The 23,669-nt window shown below is 44.2% G+C and overlaps 1 protein-coding gene across 3 annotated transcripts in view; it reads right to left on the minus strand.

The window, feature by feature from the left end:
* Nrp1 (neuropilin 1) overlaps positions 1–23,669 on the minus strand; it is a 156,849-nt gene that overhangs the window by 129,252 nt on the left and 3,928 nt on the right. For all 3 annotated transcript variants that reach the window (XM_052728030.1, XM_052728031.1, XM_052728029.1), the window contains exon 3: positions 21,712–21,886. In XM_052728030.1, coding sequence (XP_052583990.1) covers positions 21,712–21,886 — 175 coding nt within the window. The remainder of the gene's footprint in view (positions 1–21,711; positions 21,887–23,669) is intronic.

Consider the following 23,669-nt stretch of genomic DNA (forward strand, 5'->3'; position numbering starts at 1 on the left):
CAGGTATTGACAACACAGTGGTATTGTTTAAGAAATTATGCTTCTTTGTGTTCTATTGTGTGTGTGTGTGTGTGTGTGTGTGTGTGTGTGTGTGAGAGAGAGAGAGAGAGAGAGAGAGAGAGAGAGAGAGAGAGAGAGAGAGAGAGAGGAGCATACGTGTATGTACATACATGCATGTGTTTGGTATAAATGTGACGTATGCATATATATGTGTGCATGTATGTGATATATGTGTGTAAAGGTAAGTGTGTATTGTGTAGCTAGGTGGTGAGGCCCAGAGATTCTCTTGTAGCTGCTTCCCCAGCCCTGAACTAGGAAGTACACACCACTACATCCAACTTTACCTGGAGTCTGTGGATCCCAACCCAGGTCTTTATGCTTGAAAAAAAAAAAAAAAGCACTTTCTCCGTTAATTCATTTGCCCAGGCCTTTGAAAAACCTTTGTCGCCTTGGCTATTCTGGAACTTATGACGTAGATAAGGGTGGCCTCCTATTTGCAGTGATCCTCCTGCCTCTGCCTCTGGAGTGCAGCACCATGGTAGGCTTGTGTTTTATAATTTTGTTAAAGGCAGCCCATGAGGGGTCTGAACTGCTCTAGAGGGTCACTAAAGTAAAGCAATTGTCTCCTCACTTCTGGGAGACAGAGCTCCTGTCCAGGAGGTTTCAGGAGAACAAAGTTCTTTCTCAGAATCCTTTCCCTCCCAGCTTCTAGCTCTGTAGTCCTGGGAAGGTGCAGAAAGCCGGGAGTTACTGAGTGATTAGGGTTTCAGCTGAACCACCACAGGGTCCTATTCACTTGCATACATAGATGGGGCTACTTTTGTTGGAGCTGGGTTGGATTTATCCAGAAAGTACACTAAGATAAGACAAAAGGCAGAGAAGCAGCCGCCTGCCCGAGGGACGGAGCCAGGCTCTGTGGACTTTTCCATACACCATCAGGTCAATTCACAGCCTCCTCGCTTAGTTTCCAAATCACTTTCAATAAAATTATCCTTCCTGCCCTGCACCAAACCTGGGCTCAGGATCCCACAAGGGCTGTTTTCCTCCACGGAACACCACAAGGCAGGACCTGATTCTCCACAGCCACAAATCCAGATGTTCTCACAAAACAGCCCAAGTTCCAAGTAAGCCAGGAGTCAGCAAATAGAACCCTGAAGACCACATTCTGGAGACGGCCCATCCTTTGCAAATAGTTTTATTGCAACAGGGCTGTGCTGATTCTCAGGACAGTGGAGGAGCTGAGCAGAGAGTCTGTGCTGTCAGCAAAGCCCACAGAATCTGACTCATTTCAGAAAGTGTGCTCATTTCTGCTTTAAAATCTCAGCTGATTTCATGCCATAAAAACCTGTCAGTGCCTTTGAAAAGGTGCATGAGTTTCTGTATAAAACCTCCGTGAATTGCCCTCTCAAACAAGGGCTTTTAGCGTCTTAATTGTGCCCTCATTGTTAGGTTCAGCAACCGTACAGCTAGAAATGACATCTCGTGCAACCCTAAAACATACGAGGGCTTAGCATTCAGATGTTCACTCCACCACCATTTACAGTTATTTATACTTTTTGAATAATTAAAAGCACTCTAAATATCTCAAGAAGTTTAAATTAAAAAATCGTCATTTTGAAGAGATAATATGATTTGATATTTAGAGCCTAATATAATGTTTAACACTTAATTTTAAGGGAAAACAGTACAGGAAAGGCTGTCTATAGGGAGCAGTACCATTTTTTTTTTAAATTTTGAAACATGCACATATCTCTAATGTAGAGTGCACTAAAGAGAGACACAACACACCACAATAAAAGAGCTGTTATATTTAGCCTCGGGGCTATGGGTGATTTATTTTCTTATATTTTCAAATATTTACTTAAAGGAAAAATATGCAACATGTTTCCATCATACTTAAAGGACATCTTAAGTATACACACTTAAAAGATGTATACACATCTCCAAAAAAGGCTTACTGTCTAAAACGAGACAGAGTTGGCCAGAGCACACAGAAAATTTTTTTCATTTAAAAGTTCTTAAATGATGCTAATTTTTTTTTAAAAAGTCACACTCACACTCGGTTTTTATTTATTTATTTTGACCTCTTTGTGTGCATGTTCATGGGTGTCCAGGCACACATGTATACACAGGCATGTGTGGAGTCTGGACGATAACTTCTGGCGTCATTGTCAGGAATGCCGTGCAACTCTTTTGAGACAGGGCTTCTCCTTGGCCTGGAGCTCACTGATTACATGGTGGGGCTGTCTGGCCAGTGGTCCCAGAGCCCTGCTTCCCCGGCGCTAATGTAGTAAGTATGTGACGCCACACTAGTCTTTCACTTGGGTTTTGAGGATTGAACACAGATCCTCATACTTGCAAGGCAAACTACCAACTGAGCCATCTCCTCAGCCTACACTCTGAATTTAAAAAGAAAAAAAAAAAAAAGGATTCTATAAAATATATAGAACATAAAACTTTAGATTTTACTTAAAGAAATGAATCTAAAAGTTGTTACAGGGGCTGGACCATAGGTCCATCTTTTATTTATAAGTTCAAGCCTTCCCATTTAATTTACAAAAATGTTTACTCCAAACCAAGTTCCTCTCTTCTCTTCTGGAGTTTGCCTCTTTCCAAAGGAGGTGGGTCTGTGAGCAGGGTAAAGGAGGTGGGTCTGTGAGCGGGCTAAAGGTGGTGGGTCTGTGAGTGGACAAAAGGTGGCAAATTAATGGCACAAGAGACACTGTTTCCTCAAGAATACCAGCCACTCCTTTCTGAGCAGATATTTAAAATGTCTGTGGTTGGTCACCACTGGTCAGTGAGAAGCATCGGGTGGGATCAAGAAGAGTCATCCCCCCTTGATAGGACTTCATACAACTTGGCAAGAGGTTGCCAAGTTGATTCTTGGTTCTTCTTTCCCTAAGACTAGACAGTGAAACACGCATTGGAATTGGACTTGATCACCTTGCTTTGAAAGCCATTGAATGTTCTCGGTATACATTTCTTTCAAATCCAAAGGAAAAAGCAGGGTTAGTCCCTGTGGTTGTTTCTTCCCATGCACTCAGTGCCTAATGCTTTGGGCTGAATGAAACAGCTTGCTTAAAAGTCCCTGTGGAGCTAAGACTACTGAGAACGCCAAGTCAGAGGAACCGAAAGTTCAAGGCCAACCAGAGTGACACTTAGTCACAAAATGAGACAGTAAAAAGAGCTGGGGACAGCTCAGTAACAGCTCAGTATCTGTGTTTGTTTAGCATGTGTGGAGTCCTAGGAGTCTAAAAAGTCCCAGTTCTGATTCTGTGAATGGTCCCCAAATTCTCTCTCTCTCTCTCTCTCTCTCTCTCTCTCTCTCTCTCTCTCTCTCTCTCTCTCTCTCTCTCTCTCTCTCGACCACAGGCCACCATTAAGTGTCTCCCTCAATAGCTTTCCATTTTATTTTTGGGTCAGGGCAGTGTCTCACTAAATCTGGAGCTCATAAATTGATTAGATTGGCTAGCCAGCAAGTGCCCAGGAACTATCTGTCTATCTCCATCTCCCAGTGTTGGAATGATAGGCTCATACCACTATGCCTGGAAGGGATTTGAACTCCAGTCCTCAGGCTTGTGAGGCAGGCACTTTATCCACTGAGCGATGTCCCCAGCCCATGCCACCCTTTTGAAACCTCTCTTGTAATGACTTCCCATCTCCTTTGAACATCAGCCCATGGAACTGGCTTTCCCTCGGGGGCCTGATTTCTTCTCTCTCTCTCTCTCTCTCTCTCTCTCTCTCTCTCTCTCTCTCTTTTTCTGCTTGCCATGCTTAGAAATAGTGTTCATCTCTGCAACTTCAGCCATGAAATGATCTAGAATACCTATGACCAGTGTGTCCCAGTTTCCCACAATCAAGTTTCTTTTTGGACACTGACTTGGAGTTTCATTCGCTGTGATAAAATACCGTGACTAAAAGCATCTTGGGGAGGAAAGGGTTTATTTCAGCTTTGAGCTCTCAGGTCACACTCCATCACTGACCGAGGTCAGGGCAAGAACTCAAGGCAGGAATCTGGAGGGAGGAACCGAAGCAGTGACCATGGAGAAACTGTTGTTTGCCTTGGTAGTCATAGCTTGTTCAGTCCGCTCTCATCCACAGCCCAGGATCACCAGTCCAGGGATGGCACGGCCCACAGTGAGCTGGGCCTTCCCACCTCAATCATCAGGAAAATGCCCCACAGGCTTGCTCACAGGTCAGTCTATTGGGGACATTTTCTCCACTGAGGTTCATTCTTCCAACTGATTCCAGCTTGTGCCTAATGACTCCAGCCAGCCCAGACCCCTCAACCCGAAAACCTTAAAAGCATCTTGAAATGTCCAAAACATGGCCTGCTCTTATATTTTCAGCCCTCATGTGTCAGATGCGCCATCATTCTGGCCAGAAAGATGGGGCAATCCTCCCAGTCTCTACCTCAATCCCAGCTCTACCTTTGCTCCAGCTCCCTCACATCTCCATCACGGTGTACCTTTTACCTTTCTTTCTGTTTCTGTGACTGCTAGTCACACCCAGGGATGCTGGGGATCCCTTCACTGGAGAAGATGAAAACAAAAAGGAATATATATAAATATCAGTCCACTCACCATTGAGTTATAAATATTTATTGTATAGTTATCATTGGACCCTGGCTTGGGATGAGAGAAGAAGAGATTTCCTAAGGTTTCTTTTTTGTCCTTTTTGTACAATTTGAGTCACTTGAGCAGCCAGTAAAATGGTACCCCAGACTATAAATAAGCCCACATGAAGTCCTGCCCACTGGCTGTTCAGCCCCCCACTAAGGGATAGGGGAGAGTGAAGGTGTTGGCTGAGCCAGGACTATAGCAGAAGGGAGAGGAACTGAAGCTAAAGCCAGCCAGTAGGGCTGAAGGTGGGGAACAGGCATACACTGGCTCTGCCCAGAATTCACGAACTGAGTGAACCTGGGGTTCTGAGAACTAGAGTACTGAGGGTTAGCACAGGGCAGGGGCTTGTGGCTACAGAGTACCAGCAACCAAGGGTTGTGCAGACCCTCCACCAAACACATGCTTCAAGCAAATGCTTATCACACACATCTTGTTAAGAACCTGGACGGGTTCGAGGGTCTCTACTCTGTCACCTGCAGATTGAGATAAGGTGGAACAGGAAGCCCGGATGGCATGGCGGGTGCACAGAGGAGGGATCTGGAGGTGGCAGATCTGAATGGCAGTTCACCATGTCTTTCTAGATAGTAATGCCATGAAGGCAGGGATGGCGCCTGTTTTGGTGTGGACTCTACCGGTACAACACTAACTGGTACTCTCTAGGTAGTTGATAAAACTGTTGAGTGAGTGAATGAGATGGTAGGCTACAGAAGAAGTTTACAGAGGAAGAAACTTGGTGTCCAAAGACATTTGGGGGTAAAATGCCTGAATTGCCTCCAACTTTCAAGCTCTCAAGTCCAGGATTTATGATCATACCTATTTTTTCCTAGGTATACGCCTCGATGAATACTAAATAGTAGATGTATGATCACTATCCATCTTGGGCTTGTATAACAGTCAGTGTATAAGCCACATCCAAGACAATGTGGAGAAGAAACACAAGGAGTCTCATTCTCAAGGCTTGTCTTGGCAAAGATGTGACAAATGAGAGAATATGGACTGGCAGCTCAGCTCATTTGTTATCCCAGGGTTTATAAATACCAGGTTTCCCCCAATCAGCACTGGGAATATAGGTAACTTTTGATGTCAGTTCATTGTCGATCATTTGATTTAATGAAAACCTGGCTCAGAAGGACCACAAAGAGGAGGAATGTACTATCAACAGTCCCCGTTTACATCTGCATCCTGCATCTCCAAGGGCTTGTGTTTGTGTTTTCTCAACCAAGTTTCCTATCAGCTGTGGAACCGTGAACAGGGATCTTCCGTCTTGCTTGGGAGCGTGTTTGTTTAAACTGCTCAGATGTGCCTAGTCAGGTGCCTAAGGATGCACTGAGGAGGCTACTGGGTTTTAATCACACCCGCGCCCTGTTCAGCCTTCAGCGAAACATTTCATCTTTGTGTGTTTGGGTTTTCTTTATTTTTAAAATGGGCCTAGTACAAATAAACAATTTCCCCGGGATGTGTGAATTAACTGATGGTTAGAAAGAGCTTCGGAATGCACTATCAATGCTAAGTCAAATTATGAAATTGCACCTTTGCAAAAATGCTATTGTGGGAATAAATGAATCTGAACATTGTATTTACAGTGTGATTCGCCTCTGAAATAGAATATTCATAATGGGCCTCAGCGGGCGACAACAAAGTGCCATCTTATCTCCTGTTGATAGACCACAATCTTGGAAAATTGTTTTCACAATGGCATCTGAATAAGCCCCTTAATTTGAGTCTGTTTTACAAATAGATACACGGCTTATTACATAGGCGCTGCCTCAGAGACTCGGAGAGTGAGGTGGGATTCATTAACAAAATCCCTGTTGCCATTCCTTTGTATTTTTTTTTCCAGTGTAATTTCTACTCTTTACAATCTAATTTTAATGTTTGGTTGAATGAAAAGATAAAGTAAAAGCTACTTTTGTGGTAGTGATGAAATTGGAGTTTAGGTTAATACCAGAGCTATCAACTGCATATTATGTTAAATTACACCTCGGATTCAGCTGGAAATGCACACTGCTCATTGTGATGCGGAGTCTCCGCTGCCTGCCTGCGGATGGCGTGCTCCCCAGCAGCAGAACATGCGAGCCCGTTCCCAGTTCTAAAGAACCGCTCCGAAGCGGTGCACTCGCCCCCAGGTAAGAATCGGTAAAGTCTACACTCAAAAGCCTCCAACAGGCAACTGTCAGGTATGAATTAGGGTTATTGTTATGGGATGTGCGTCCTCCGGGAGAAATGTGAAGATGGACCGAGGGGTGGGGAAAGGCAGACCGATGGGTGCTGCCTGAAAAGCATTAGTCTGAGACTACACATTTGGAAAGTTTTCATCATTAAGAAATGATAAATGTTGGAAGAGACAGGCATGTTTACCACAACATGTAACTACATCAACACATTACATGGAACCCCTTCATGTGTACAATTTTGTGGGTCTATGTACCAGTTTTTTTTTAAAAAAAACAACAGAGTTTAGGAGGAAGATTCATAAGGCCCCACCCCCTCCCCGAGCGAGCATTTGTTGTCAGCATGGCTGCGGCAGGAGGGAGTGGCATTTTCTTTAGTGGTGTAGCACTGGCAGGTTGTCCGTGTGCCTGTCAGTAGCCTCTCCGTCCTGCTCCTGTACGGAGCCCTAACGAAACTCACTGAGTCACACACACAGATGTGAAAGCGGAAGGAAAGTGATTATTTGGGAAGAAGAAAGGGACCAGAGGAAATGGAAGGGGAACAGGAAAGGGTAATAGAGGGTGAATGTGAACAAAATATATAATATGGGCATATGAAAATGTCACAGTGAAACAAGTTATTTTGTATAATTAATATATGCTAATAAGAATGGAGTTTAAAAGCAATTAAGAAGGGGCAGACTGGGCAGAAAAGGCAGGTTGAGCAGCCACTGAGCAGGAAGCAAAAGCAGAGCTGTGAGCATGCGAAGGTGTCTGAGGGTAGCAGAGTTGCTCAGAGCCAGGCTCAAGTCTCCAGAAGGGAGTCCGTAGACTCATGGTGACGGGGCTCTGGGGAAGCAATGACCTCCTACATGGAGCCAAGAGGGCTGAAAAAGCTGAGCTCTTCAGTTCTTTCCCATTCCAGGAACCGGATATTCAGAAATAGGAAACCCCCAGCATATATATAGCTAATAGAGGTTAAGTGAGTTCTAGAACTCCGTTACACTGTACACTTTCAACATCCTCCTTGGAGGCCACACCTCTGACTAAGCAAGTTTCTCAAGAGAATGGCAGACACAGAAATGGCACAAAATAGGACAGCTGAGGGTTGGATGGGTCTTGTGTCTGAGGCTGCGCTAGCTTCGGTCTCCATGGAAATGTAAGTCCAGCACCTTAGCCCTCTGTTACGTAGCTGCAGATGTACAGGGATATGAGGGCATTGATGCTGAGTGTGTCTGGGTTTTTTGTTTGTTTGTTCATTTCTTTGTTGTGGTCATTGTTACCAGAAGCATCTGAGGCTATCCCAGATGGAGACACCAAAGAGCTGGTAAGACGGACAGAAACTTTCTGAAACTGCAGGGACTTCTCCCTCTTGTAGGTAGGACTGTGAGCATGCCTGGTGCTGTGCTGCTACAGAAAGGCCAAGGTATTATCCAGGTATGGCAGTTAGATCTGTAATCCCAGCACTTGGGAAGCTGATGGAGGGGGACCAGAGGTCAAGATCATCATAGGCATTAACCCCCCCCCCCCGCCCCCTGCCGCCACCCAGTTCAAGGCTACCTTAAGCTACATGAGATTCTGTCTTAAAAGAAAGGATATGAGAGGTGAACCAGGGTGAGATGAATGCCTCACTCTCCACCTCAGGAAACGCTCCAGCACAGCCACTCTAGGACTAGCTTAGATTCTGTTCCTCAGGGTATTTCTTTTCCCAGAATTCAGGGTTCCCATTTTGCTGGTTGGCCTGAGCCAATGGACTTGGGCCTTTATGCTGGGAGTGCACCAGGCTACCTTCTCTAACGGAGGTGCTCACTTGCAGCACACCCAGCTGCCAGCTGGAGCAGACACTCTCCATTATTTGTGTTAAATTTATGCAAAGGTGGTTTGGATGTGAGCCCAGACATGAGCCGACACTACACAGGATGACTGAAAGGCCCAGGCAGGCAACAGGGCAGAAGAGAACTCTGTGGTTTCTAAACAGAGCCAGCACGAGGAGAGTGCTCTGGGGAGGCTGAGGCGGGACTGCAACAGAGTAAGGAGTGGAACTTGAACGATGGCAGAAATGAAGCAGACAAAGGACGGAAAAGACTGTAGCGGTGTGACTCAGAGACAATTAAACTGGCAAGACTTGGGGGAAGGAGCGGGGACCACAAGATGTCCCAGAGATTCAAATTTGGGAAAACAGGGATGAAGGAACGAAAGAGAGAGAGAATGTTGGCTTGGTGAGTATAAAGTGTGATTCTTCATTTAGGGAAACGAAGTCTTCTAGGCAGGCATCATCCAGAGAATGCTGCAAAATTGGAGGCCAACAGTCAGGTGAGAGGTGGGGCTGGGCAAAAGACCAGATGTTAAGTAGGTCAGGTGGCTGAGATAAAAGAGGTCCTTCAAAGAGGACTGAGAGCAGCAGGAAAAGGCCCAGCCAGGCCAGCACAACAACACAGAAAAGTGGAAGCCGTGAAAGGTGGGAGGAGGTGACTGTATTGATGTTCGACAAAGAAATTAGGCCCATCGGCTGAGAAGATGGCTCAGTCAGGGAAGTGCTTGCCTTGAAAGCGTGAAGATTTGAGTTGGATGCCAGCATTCATGTGAGAAATTGAACATAATTCTAGTGCCTGCCAGATGGAAGCAGGTGGGTCCCTGAGCTCCCTGGCCAGTCTAGTCAATAGGCTCCAAGTTCAACCAGAGACCCTGTCTCTAAAATCAAAGGGATGGCCCTGGAAGAATGACATTCGAAGAAGACTTTGACCACCACATACAAGTGCATGCACATGTGAACCTGAACACACATGAAGAACTCTCTCCCAGACACACATAACGTTAATTAGGACGAGGTAATGACCAATAGTTTGAAGCATCGTGGGGGTTGGCATTTGAGTTGTAGAGACCAGAATGGGGCCCTGGCTGGCAGCTGGCACACACACAACTCCAGGCAGTGAGAGGAAAGAGTGAGGCCAGAGAGGAGCAGAATACAGATCTGAAGGGTGACAGGATCCAAGGGGGAGTTCTTCTTTTCAAGGACAGAGAAGTCCTACAGAATCCCTGTGACCCACAGAAGCCTACTGGGCTCCCACAGAAAAGAAAAAAATTCCTTCAGCTGGGCTCCCAGCCACACCTGTGTCGTTTCAAACGCAATGACGTGAAGAGCCCTTTCCAAGGGATTCAAACACAACTCATGTCCTCAACAGCTGGTCATAATGGCGATCTGGGGATAAGAGCTGGACACAGTCACCCCTCTATTTCCATTCCAGGGCCTCCCTGAGAACATGCTCTTCCAAGATTGTCCCTCATCACTGGGAAACCTGACGAAGCCAGAAATGGAGGAAGGAGATGGCAAAGTTAAGGGACAGGAGCAAGTATAAAAGAGAGGCAGGGATGAAAGGGTGAGGTGCCTGTTTTAAACATTCGTTTCCCCAGTTGCCTTTCCCTGTGAATGTATGTTATAAAATTCATGAGACCACTATTGGTCATGCTGGTTGAAATGGCTGGTCCTTCCTGCAAATTGGCTCCTACCTTGAGATTTAAGCATGGGCTGGCTCATTCTCTGAATGGGCCAGGCATATTTCCAAGCCCTCAGGGACACCAGAACAAGAAGCACACATGCTTTTATTATCAATTGTGTGATAGCAAGATAGCGTCTTCGAGAAGGCGTGTTAGGAACTCCACCCATCTGATGTTTAGAGACTGATCAGAGCTCCACCACCTTTACAAGACCATGGAGGAAAGTTCTCGGGGCTGTCTCACTGCGGGTACGCACGACTTTGGAAATATTTGTGTCTCCTCCTGAGGATGCGGATGTTATTGTTTACAGTCTGAACTTATTTTAAGGAACAAAACCTGCGGATGCACTTCCTGCTCGAGTCATACCTAGGCTTTATTTAACATTCGTCTTGTATCCATAAGCCTACCTCATCAGCATTGTGTTCCTGAGCCAGGGGAGGAAGGAAGGCCGCACACTTCCAGAAGAAAAGGGGTCTCGATGCAGCTCACTGAATCTCACACACATGAGAAGAGGCATGAAATTAGAAGTTAAAAGGGGACTAGTTGGGAAGATAGTGATGGTCACAACAAGAAAATATATTATATGCAAACATGAAAATGTCATACTGAACCCATTATTGTATATAATTAATATATGATAATAAAATGATTGGGGAGCCGGCAAGATGCCTTAACGTGCTTGATGGAAAGCTTGATGACCTGAATTTAATCCTCGGAACACACATGGTGGCAAGGGAGAACCAACTATCAAAGGTTGACCTCTGGCCTTCACACTCATGTCATGAGATACATGTACCCACATGCACATGCACACAAATAAGTGCAATACAACATTGAAAGGCGAAGAAAGCTGTGTCTGTGTGGTGTTCTCAGCCAGACCTCACAGTAGGTAACCTGGTCCATTGTTTCATCTTCCCACTTACACTGCCTAATAATGCTACTGTCAAAGCAGCATTATTAACTGTGCAATAACCACACCATTCACACATAATTGGGACTGAGCCCATATGAACCATCTCCTGTCTCACAGATGGGAATGAATGGCAGAGGGGCAATTATAACCCTTGGCCTCAATTCTCACCAGAGCCTTTCCTCACAGGGAACTGCCAACACAGTCCCCTGGCAATCAGGAATCCCCAGCTCTCAGTAATGAACCTGCACATGCATCAGACATGAGGTGAGAAAGTTAAGGAGGGGACAGAGATACGCCTTGAGGACTGATCCAATGTATTCTCCATATTGCTCAACACAGCCCAGGTCATGGACAAAGAACATGACATTGGGGTAAAGCCACCTGAGGGGAGATAGACACTAACCAAATATTTGGAAAGAGACACCTCAATAAAGAAGTGTCAGATCAGAAGGGTAAAGCAATAGTGGGCAAGAGGGAGCCCAGACGGTTCGGTTAACTGAGATTTGTGGGTTACCATTTTTTTCCAAAGAGTGAATCCCTCTAGAAATTAAACCTTTTACCCATTCTAATTATCTTTTCCTATAACCATATTTAGGAAATTCATGTCCACTTCCTCAGCTTCTCTGAGAACAAAAATCACCATCCTTTCTCAAGACCACGTGAGCACAACTGCCACCACAGTGGAGCTCTGTGTGGCTGTCTTATGTCGGTATCAAGGGTATGTTCTTTGTTCCATTTAAAATGGGCACCTTTATGTTTTTGAAAGTTTTAGCTTTATTTTTCTAAGACTAAAGTTTGGTTTACATCATGTTTCCATGGTAGCTTGGTGATCTTCTGTTCATAGTATCTGTGTATGGGAGAGTCGGAGATCTTGCGAGGCTGACTGGGAATCATTGGCTTTGGCCCTCTCTGCCTGGTCTACAGAAACCTCATGTAGGATGAGACATCAGGAGGGAACTGGAAGCTCTCCGTGACAGGCCAGCCCGTCACCAAAGCCACAGGAAACACCTCTGTCCTGATTTGGCTGCTTGTTCAAAGTATCTATCCAGATAACAACAAAGGACTTTGCAGGGTCTGTTTTTTCTCAGAAAACACTCCTCTGTCTGTCGTAGGAAGCGAATGCCTGGGCAAGCATTTTCCCTTAAACCCTTCCAGAGCCACAGTGGCAAACACAAGTATAAAATACGGTAGATGGTGAGCTATGAGGAGCTTTCCTGACATTTGCCTGAGATTGAGTAAATGCATAGTATTTAGAAGAGAATGTGGCCCTCTTACTTGGGGTCTAGGACTATATGCATAGCTGGTACCCGGAACACCCATTTAACCACCAACAGTATCAACTCAAGTCATGCCTGGCCTGGCTACTAGATGTGGGCAAACATTATGGCAACTTGTACTTTGTGTTCAGAAACCAACCAAGGGCACCATAATTTAGACATCTCCACCACGATTTCCGTTCCTAACTGGCAGCCACTTTAGGTGGAGTAGGAAATCACCAATCCGCTCTCTGTAGGATTCGCAATGTTTACTCAATGGAAAAGCTCAATCGTTCCTCAGAATTAGTTACTTTATATTTAAGCATTTGTGGGAGCTGGTTCAGGGAAGAAAATGGCTGGCTACAGTTTATAAGTCTTTCCTACAAAGGGTATGATGGCCCAGACGTGTCTTCTGCTGCGACAGTGGCCAGGTTTTTGGAGTAACAGGGGAGCACTTGGGCATTTAATTTATACTCATCCAACTTTAGGTCTGTGGTGTTTAAAATATGTGAGAGGAAGAAGCAAGGTCACATGCCCTGAGCCTGCAGCACCCCAAGGGGTACATGCTACGAATTCAAGATGCAGCTCTGAGAATTAGAAGCAGGCAAGTTGCTCTTCCCAAGCATTCTATGATACCTTAAATTAAAGGAGAGGGCTAAGGAGTTGGCTCCGGGGGGGAAAGTGTAAACAGTGCAAGCTTGAGGACCTGAGTTTGGATCTCCAGCACCCATGAAAAAAAAAAGCTTGGTACAGCAGATGGGGTGGGTAGAAGCAAGTGGATCCCATACACGCATGAACACACATACAAGTTAATTAATTAAAGGAGGGGGAATAAAAGCCATGTTGAGCAAATAAGGGCCAGTAAATACATATCAAGGCTGGATGAAAGGGAATGTGTTGTAAGGTGTGGTGATATATTGTGTACCCTAATAAAATTTGCCTGAAGAACAGAGGACAGAACAAGCCACTAGATTAAACATAGAGGCCAGGCAGTGGTGGCACATACCTTTAATTCTAGCACTCGGGAGGCAGAGATCTGTCTGGATCTCTGTGAGTTCAAAGCCACCCTGGACTACATGACTCAATCTAGGAGAGAAACAGAGCCAGGCAGTGGTGGCACACACCTTTAATCCCAGTACTTGGGAGTCACACGCGTTTAATCCCAGCACTAAGAAAGAAGTGATGGCTGGGTGGAGAAAGGTATATAAGGTGTGAGGAGACAGGAACTAAAGACCTTTTCAGGCTGAGGAGCTCTAGAAGTAAGACGTGACAGTGGCTTGTTCCTATGTCTGTCTGATCTTCAGGCCAATTTTATTAGGGTTCATAATATATCACCACAGTGAGGTCAACATTTCTTTGATGAACATGGATGTTTTTAAGCAATTGGGTTGACAGGAGCCAAGAGATGATTGGTGGTTTGTTTGCCTCTGTTTGTCTGCAGAATGTAGTCACTGTGAACAGACAGACTGCTCTCTGGGCTCTCTGCTGTGAATTGTCTGCCTCATTTCAGTCATACGACAGCATTAACTGGCCTAGATGCTAGACACAGACCATCTGACCAGAGACCAGCTGGACGGCCATTCCTGCGAGGAGCTAAAACAGCTAAGTCACCGCCTGTCACATTCAGGACTATTGACAAACACCCAATTAAGAGGCGTTTGGAACCTGATCTGAACACTACTCTCATATCTCTCTCTCTCTCTCTCTCTCTCTCTCTCTCTCTCTCTCTCTCTCTCTCTCTCTCTCCCCCACCCCCACCTCTGGCCTAATTATCAGCCTTGATGAACAGGCACCTGCAGTTAGTGAGGTTCATCTTTTACTCCCCCTGTGCACATGTGCTTATGTGTGTGGTTGCTGGAGCATGCCAGCAAATGTTCATCTGCCAAAGGTTACGATGGGAAGGACAGAGCTGAGAACACACGTGAAGCTGGAGGCACATGTCTGTCCGGGTCCCTTCTTAGGACTCTGTATACCAAAGAGAACTCTGGTGGGGACACAGTATACTTGTTGATTCAGTGTGACACCATTTCAAGTGGTCTACTCCTTTAGCTTCCGATGGAAGGTTGTGTGTGTGTGTGTGTGTGTGTGTGTGTGTATGTGTGTGTGTGTGTGTACATACATATGAAGACTAGAGCTTTGACTTTGAGTCTTTTCCTCAATTACTCTCTGTGGGAGCCCACAAAGGTTTTCTAGTGAGATCTGAGCTTGCTTTACACAGCAGGGCTGCATTAGGGGATGGCTTGACCACATGCATGATCTCCAGGTGCCTGGGACAGTCTGCACTGGGCTGTGCTGAGGGGAGGTCTTTTGCTCCACCCCTTGGCATTCCTTTAAAAGCCCATTGGTAGAGACAGAAGGAGCAGGTGGGTTTTGACCCAGGCCCTCCCAAGCTATCATCTGTTTCTAACGGTCTCTCTCCTCTATACGTTTATCTACGTATTTCTCACTTCTCCCTCCTCAAGAGTACCCTGGGGGAAAAAGAGGGTGCTGCTGGTCTCCCTCAGCTCTCTACCTTATTATTTATTTATTTATTTATTTATTTATTATTTTATTTATCTGATTTATTGTGCACCTAATGCAAACATACTGTGTCGCACTCAAGATACATCTCTGTCAAGTGTGAGTGCTTATACGAAACATAACAAACAAATCCTTTTATTAAATACCTGGGCCCTCTTCAGATTAAATTGGTGCTAATGGGAAAAAAAATCAAAAGGAAGAAAGTAGAAAGCTACCTGCCCCAACGGTACTCCTGGGGCTGCAGGTGTAGCGGTACCCAACACCGCTCATTCCTGCTCTCCCAAGAGCTGTTTATTTGAGCTGAGATTGGTGGTGCCCTCTTCCAATTGCCCAGAGAGTGCTGAACAGTCGCCCAAGATCAAAACCAGAAGTGATAAGATGATCCATTAAAACGAGGGGGAGGAGGCAGGGAGACCACTCAGCTGGTACAGTCCTTACTGTACAAACCTGAGACTTGAGTTTAATCCCCACCATCCACGTGAAAAACTGGGCCCAGAATCTCAGTGCTGGGGAGGAGGAGAAACCGGGGACCTGGAGCTCACAGGGCAGCAGTCTGATCAAACAGGTGGACTCCAGATTCAATAAGCGACCCTGTTCTGAAAGGGGGTGGAAAGTGACTGAGGGTGTCACACAACTTTCATCTCTTGTTTCAGCATGGACACGCATACACGTGTCCATGTCCCTCCCCCACCCTCACAACAAACGAGGAAGAATTTTCTGAATTCTCTTTGCAAGCAGATCCAGATGGAAGACTGTGTTTGTTATAAGGTATAGGCTAGTATATTAAGTAAAGATAAGGTATTTCTACAGTAGCCGATAAAAAATGAGCTGAGTTTTCAGCAGGACAGGACTCCTAATTGGACAGGGAGGAGTGCATGTGTGTGTGTGTGTGTGTGTGTGTGTGTGTGTGTGTGTGTGTGTGTGTGTATGTGTGTGTGTGTATGTGTCTGTGTGTGTATGTGTGTTGAGTGTGTGTATGTGTGTACTTTTCTATCTCTACTCCAAAGATTTCACAGGATCTACTCAGAGTACAGATGCATGAAGACTTCTAACAATACTTTAGTTCTCTTAGACTTTGAAACTCACAAAAATGGAACCACATGAGTTTAGGGCAGCAGCTTCCTCTAGAGGGCAGAGGCCGTGACTGGTGGTGGGTAGATATCAGGGAATTCTGGAACTAGAACTGCTTCTCTCTGGTCTGGAGACCTTTCAAGATTTTATCAACTGGTACACTTAAGTTATGCACTTTTCTAATTATATATTATATTCTAATTAAAAGCATATATACTCCTATATTTCATATAGAAAATAGAGACATATTTTAGCTTAAAGTCCCCACTGTTTTACATAAAATAAAAGATTTGTTTTAGCCTGAGTGATGCTGAAAAGTGAAAGACTAGGTGGAGGGGCTTGTGTTGGATATACTTTCCATTTTTCACACACACACACACACACACACACACACACACACACACACATGCACGCACGCACACGCACGCGCACACACACACGCACACGCGCACACACACACATACACACACACATGCATACACACACACACACACACACATATATATAAACAATACCTCTGGAAATATAGTTTTTAATATAACACTCAAAAATCAAAATTGATACAAAAATTTATGCTGAAAAAAAGAAAGGAAGAAAGAATGAAATCAGAAAATATTACTCAAGGAAACAAAAATGGGATTTAACCAATAAATGACTAAATGGCCATTGTAAAATTATGAAATTTAATTTGCAGGGATAATCAGATTTAAGGAACCAAGGACAGATTGAGTTTTAATAAATGAGTTTGCATTCTTCGAAAGTAAATCGGATCAGCAGTGTTTCAAAGCTTGTAAACATTTAGGAAATTTTAAAGGAGCAATAAGGAAACATGGTGTGATTTAGTTTATCAATCCCTCTATGATCTGACTATCATCTCTATTTAATTATAATTTCATCGTGATTCAGATGGAGTCACAGGAGCGAAAGGCTCCTTTAGCTGCACGGAATTCAGAAACATACCTATCCCTGGTGATTCCTAGGAGATGGCCAAAGAAGTTAGGGAGAGAAGCGTCCTTGCTGAGTTAAGAAATGGAAGTGGGGGGGGGGGTCCATAACCCCTCGGCTGGGCTCTTTCCCCAGCCCACCTTCACAGGCCTTTCTTCTGCAGCTTCACATTCATTTTCTTAATGTTTTTAACCCAATGTCTGTGAAATTTTTATCGCTCCCCAGATAAAGACATCCGATCTGAATGTAACCACACACCTCTCAGCTCGGCAGTATTTGTCACAAACCATTATAAATTATCATGCTGATAGCCTGCATTGCTGGGAAGCCAGAGAAGTTCCATAAATCCTAACTACTTCGTCAATGGCATTCTTGTTTATTATACAGAAATAAAGTTTTATGAGACTCAAGATGTCTGCCTTTACCACTGAAGGAAGCCTTGGAGCAGGAGTTCTGAGCAGTTGGACGTTTCCAGTGTACAGTGGCGGTTTCTTCCTCAGACCTCAGCTGCTCCACTTTTAACGGTGCTTTAACGCTTCCTAAACACGCAGGATTTGGCCAGTGTGAAGGGAAAAAGTGACTGTCCCCGGCATCTCCTCAACGCCTTCCCCTCTCAGAGCTCTCTACTGTTGTCTCTTATGTCAACACAAGAACATCCAGCTGGAAACCCTAGCCCCTCGTGAGCCTTGAAGACAGGTGCGCTGCTGTCTGTTCATTGATTGATTTATACCACACCTTCTTCAATAAAACAATGGAAGGGGTCATATTACCAATGGTTTCAGTGCTTATGTGTAATGAACCCATTGAATGGCACCATCAACATGGACTGCTGCATGTTCAAAAAAAAAAAAAAAAAGAATCTCAGCAATCACTTACACATTCATCTTCCCCAAGGACCCCACCCCCACCCCCATTCTAACCACGGTGAGAACCTAACTCTTACTTTGGAAAGTAAGTCCACAGTTGACATATGAGCTAGGTCAGTTTTAGAACGATTCACATGAAAAGCTCCTGATTATATCTTGAACTGTCAGAGTTATAGGATGGCTTTTACATAATTATAAACAAAACAATGAACATTTAAATAGAGATTTTTTTTTCCCTGCTAAACTAGTTGGCTGGTCTAATTATGTTTCCAGCCCTCCAACCTAGGAAAGAGAATTGCTTCCTTGGGTCTCGAAGATGTTTCTCCTCAGTGAATGTTATAAGAAATTGATGTCTTGCTTACTTTCTCATGGTGGAAGTTGACTGTAGAAATAGTGGCAATTTCAAGAAAAAAAATGCAGGTTGTATTTATATGAAAATCAACCCATTACAAGATCAATAACTTCGGTGTGACATATTTTCACTTTCATATTTTGACATGTTCTAACAATAACCAAATTGTTGCTATTACAGTCATGAGGAAAATGTATCGGTGGAGAGCTTTTAGTTTCTCAGTGATTTCACATCTGCTCCCTAACTTATTCCACTACTAACCTAATGCACCGCACAACAGGTCATTTGACTGTCATCCGCCACATACCACAGCCAGCAAGGGAGAAACGTTAACCATCTCAACTAAGGGGAACATGAACAACTGGTCGCTGTTCTCTGAGGCAAGGTCTCAGACAGATCATGCTTGTCTAAAGCCCGCTGTGGAGCTGAGGGGTACCTGAGAGTCCTGATTCTCTTGCCTCTACCTCCTGGGTGTTGGGATCACATGTGTGAATCCCCATGACCTGCAGAGCAAGTAATTCTTGCAAGGAGTGATATGCGGTGTGCTGAACTGTTTCATAAACACTGAAAGCTGCTTTTTAAAGAACCTCTGTGTGCTCTGTTTTCTCCAGGAATTCTGAGCACCTGTAGATGCTGAAGCTGTGATGGTGAGCACATCTGAGTGAACAGTCCTAACTGCCACCCTCAACAGTGACCAGAGCCATGTAGGATCTGGAAAGACAGTGGAGGCCATACCTTAAGCTGTTCTCCCTGTAACATTTTGAAGTTTTTCATTGGGAAAAAGGCCCCGCAGCTACACTTCAGAATGGGGGTACAAAGGCATTTCCCATGAACAGAATCACTCTGCCTTCACCAGAGTGAATAATCAGCATTTAGATGCTGGTGGCTTCTTCTCAGGCACATAGCCTGAGATGTGACAATCAAGACATCACTTTATTCTGCCATAAACGAATAAAAACCCCATAAACAAACCTCTTCATATCTCACCACCATGTGACCCTTATGGAAACAATCTTTTTGTTTAAGTTGCGGGTGTGTATGTGTGTGTGCGTGCCTTCCTGTGTCCCACAGTAAATGTGGGGAGGCTTGGGGAGAACTGTTCACAGTAGGCTTCCTCCCTCCACCTTGTGGCTCCCAAGGACTGAACTCAGTCCCTCAGGCTTGGCAGCAAGGGCTTTTCCCTACTGATCCATCTTGTCAGGCCCTTTTGTCTTTTTTTAAAGAAGGAAATGAACTAAAAAGGCGGTCCTCCAGTACTGTCATATCCTACCCTGTATCATGACAAATAACAATGTAAAGTTTCCCATACATCATTTCCCACTATCAATTTCTTGAGACAGTCTGTGTACTAATGTATTAGTGTACATATTTGTGTGTGTGCATAAAAGCACTATATATACATAACAGTTTATCAATTTCCCCCAAAACAGCTCCTGCAGGGTGTGCTGGGCTCAGCATCCACCAGCTTTTAGAACCACTACTGATACACATCCCTCTGCAAGGCTATACGCGGCAGCATCACTTGAGGAGTTGGACGCTGTCCACGGTGGAACAGTCAAGATATGGAAATGAGCAAAATCAAAATCAGGACCCGACTTGCTTCCTCCCAGAATCGGCTGTTGAACATTGTTACCATGCCACCACTGATGACTTGTGATCACTCAGAGCTCTTTATTCCTTTATACAGCTATATGGTCCTGATTTCCTGGTCAGAAATCAGTAAACATAAGTTTATTGAAATCTAAGAGCACTTTATTTTGGAAGGAATCATGTGTTACCAGAGTTTTTTGAAAATATCTCCTACAGCAGTTTAAACATTGTCAAGTTGCAAAAGTAAATACAATACACAGTATCCAAGTTGTCTGCACTATTAACACTGTAACAGTTACCATAAAGAATACTAACAGGATGGGGTATGGTTTGGTAACAGAATGCTTGCCTAGCATGCATGAAGCCCTAGGTTCCATCCCCAGAACTTCTAAACAACAACAAAATAAAAATAATTTCCTATTTTCTAGAAAGCACTGGAACACTCTATTAATTCTACAAAAGATTAAAATGCAATCCAATGCTGAGACTTAGTTAAACAGGAATCAGAATAACTTCATTGCACCATCGTGCATGCCAACTATCCACACATGCATCGTCTGTCTATGGATTTCTGCTAATTCACTGGGCGCTAACATGTTGAATAAAGTAGACACCTTGATGCCCTGATGATGAAAAGCTGGCTGCCACCACACCACAAAACCAACAGGTTGCTGAGTCCTTTGTACAGGTGGGAATGTTTTCACATCACTTTGTTCTCGACAAAGAATAAAAGTATGCGGATAGAAGAGCGTTGACCATTGCACATGTCTGCAATATGTTAAGTCCAAAGCAAGGAGAAGAATTGGCCCATTTCTTCATTAAGATGAACTAATATTCAAGTTCAAATTGGGGACTGCACTCCTTCCGGTATTTCAGAATGGGATCAGGTAGGCAAGACACCAGAGATGGATCTGGATACAGAAAGCGACGAGCTATAAAGACCTCAGTGGTTCACCTCACACAATGCACGAGCTGAAATTCTACATCTACATGCCAAGGTTGCCAAGTAAAGAGGTAGGCAGCATTTAGATGATCCCTACAGTAAAATATTATTGTAATAATGAAAGTTGACATGCTGTTTATTAACTTCTAGTTGAAGCAGATAGCCAGGTAAGGCAGATGAATTCAAACCTGATACACACCTAAGTTTTCATTGCAGTTGTGCAATTTTTCATCAATTTCATAAATTTTTCCACAACCAACCTAATATTTAAAATTCTTACTTAAACTCAGCATGGTGGCAAATGTCTGAAATTTGGTACAGTACTTGGGAGGCAGAGGCAAGCAGATCTCTAAGTTCAAAACCATCTTGAACTGCACAAGTAAGTTCCAGACCATCTCGTGCTACATAGTGAGGCCCCGTCACAAACAAATAAACAAATGAACACTAACAACAATACCAAACCGTCATCTAATTCACTCCATATACTTTATTTCTACCCCATGACAACTTGTTTTTTTCATGTCAAACTCAATACCATCTTTGGAATCAGAGTGCTGGGGTAACCCCTGCCACTGAACTACATTCCCCAGCCGTGAGAAACACAGCTCTAAAATCATTAAATGAGCCACAGATTTGTTTAAAAAACACCCAACTTCACCATCTGCAGATAATGTATACTGGTGACCCACAATATTTAAGAAAACTCAAGCTTTTTCTCAAAACCCGTTCCAGAAAGAACCACACACCACACATTTCTTAACAAAAGATTTCCCAAACCAAAAGTGTCAACAGAAAGAGGACAAGCGATCATACATTAAAATACAGTGTTACACATTGGGAGAACTCAGCCTCTTGTAACTTCATTGCCACAACACTGACATTTGATCTGATCTGGGTTGGGACCCATTCAAAGTTCTTACACCCACCGCTCAGACACTCATGACCACTAGATGGTGCTGTGGCGCCCTGTTCAAACTCCTTCACTTACTTGCAGTCTCTGTCCTCCAAATCGAAGTGAGGATTAAAGTTGATCATGATTCTCTGGTAGGGCTCCGGAGCTTGGATCAGCCATTCACACTTCTCACTTGGGTGATAAGAATGCGGGTAACCGGGAGATGTAAGGTACCCCGGGTTTTCAATTTTTATAGTCCCGCCACATTTATCTGTAACAAAAAGAACATTTTTTTTAATAACTCTTTCCCCCCACAACCAGTTGAGTCTTCTAGATTTACGTATGCATTAGCAAACATTCTATCAGTTAAAGGGAACTCCAGAGTGTCCCCACAAGTCCTCCATGTGACCCTAAACACAAAGAGCACCACACCACCAAGGAACACTCTCTAATCAATCTCAAGGAGCATGGCTTCCACAGAAAGCCTGCTGAGATCTGAGATGCTCCCCCCACCACCACCTCCAAAGTTCCTTCCAAAGAAAGAGGTCTTCTAGCATTAAAAACATTAAATCCCCTCAATTGATGTTAACACAGCCCCCTGGGAGCTCCTGCTAGACTTAATTATCCTCCGAGAAGTGTAATCACATTAAGGAACAGTTCTAAGTGGAAGGTGACTAAAAGATGCTGTGCCACCCCCTTGCAAGTGGCTTTTTGATGATAAGCCTGGTCGGTGTCATTGACCGGTGGGGACATCTTCCAGGACTTTGATTGGCCTGAGGCCTACCTCCTTTTGTTGTTGTTTCATCTGCCTGTAAATCTGAGTGATTTGGAGTTATCTCTGCTTTTGAGACTCAAATCAGCAGAGAACAAAGTGCAGCCGGCGATGCAGAAGGAGCTGGGGCTTTACTTATCCAAGTTGCTCAGCCTTGGCGACCAGATCAAAGCAATGGGGCAGAAAGAAAAATAAATAGCCACACGGCATTAATTCTAATTACTAGATGTTAGGGGAAGCCCTGGCCACTGAGGTCTAGGTATCACATATGGCGAGCTACATTTTTACATCCCCGGAAAGAGAAACTATCTAGTTTTGAGCCTTAACTGAAACACAAGCCACCACCACAACAAAAACCCAAATGCTGAAGTGATTCTCTAACAGCCAAACAAACCAGACTCTGGGCTGGTTTACAATTCAGCAGAATCGCTGCTGTCACTTTTTATTATGGGTTTCATACAGGAGGGCCCCAGCCTGCAAATGCCACCCCATTTATTGATGCTTAATTTGGGGCAATAAAAATTTGGTGCATAAACTATGTAAGGGGAACAGGTACGAAGCATTGAAATATATAAGCCTATCAATCACAAACATCCAGTAATGGTATATATAGATTTTAATATTACATCTAATAGATTCCCTGTGGAAAGAGAATGGCATTCTTTGCTCTCAGCATGAATTTATAAATCTACGGAATTTTATTACAGGAAAACCAGGTCAAATGGAAATGAAAGATGAAGTGCACATCAAAAATGCATAAAGCTACATGCATTACAGAAGTCATTTCCCATAAATTAAAAAGAAGACAATATAAATTATGTTGTTTTCTCCAATTGCTCGATGTTTCTGGCTGTTTCTTAGCTTGGAGGGGGTTGGTCTTACAGATTCTCTTCCCATTGGCTTTTAAAAAGCTTCAGGTCTGTAAGAAGGACTGATGTTGCAACTCACACTCAGCACCTCAGCTGATGAGGCCAGCCAGCTCAGTGGTGTGACTCTGTGGAGGCTCTGGCATTATTTTACTTGGGCAGAAATCTTGGAGACTGACCCCCCAGCTCATTAAGTCCCTCCAGCTCTGTGTAGCCACCATGGCATCTGTTAAGAGAGTGAAATAAAACAGTCGCCAGCTAGTCACTTCAGAAGACAGTGAGGTGGAGTCAGTACCACACCAGAGCACTTTAATCTGTGACTTCTGAGAAAGTGACAGTGTAATAAGATAATGTGGACTGCTGGACTCCCACACTCTGTTCAGTCTCTCTAACACTTGATTAGGAGAGAGCAATTC

Source organism: Peromyscus californicus, unplaced genomic scaffold, assembly GCF_007827085.1.
Source record: "Peromyscus californicus insignis strain IS unplaced genomic scaffold, ASM782708v3 Scaffold_8__1_contigs__length_139910024, whole genome shotgun sequence".
NCBI lineage: Eukaryota > Metazoa > Chordata > Mammalia > Rodentia > Cricetidae > Peromyscus > Peromyscus californicus.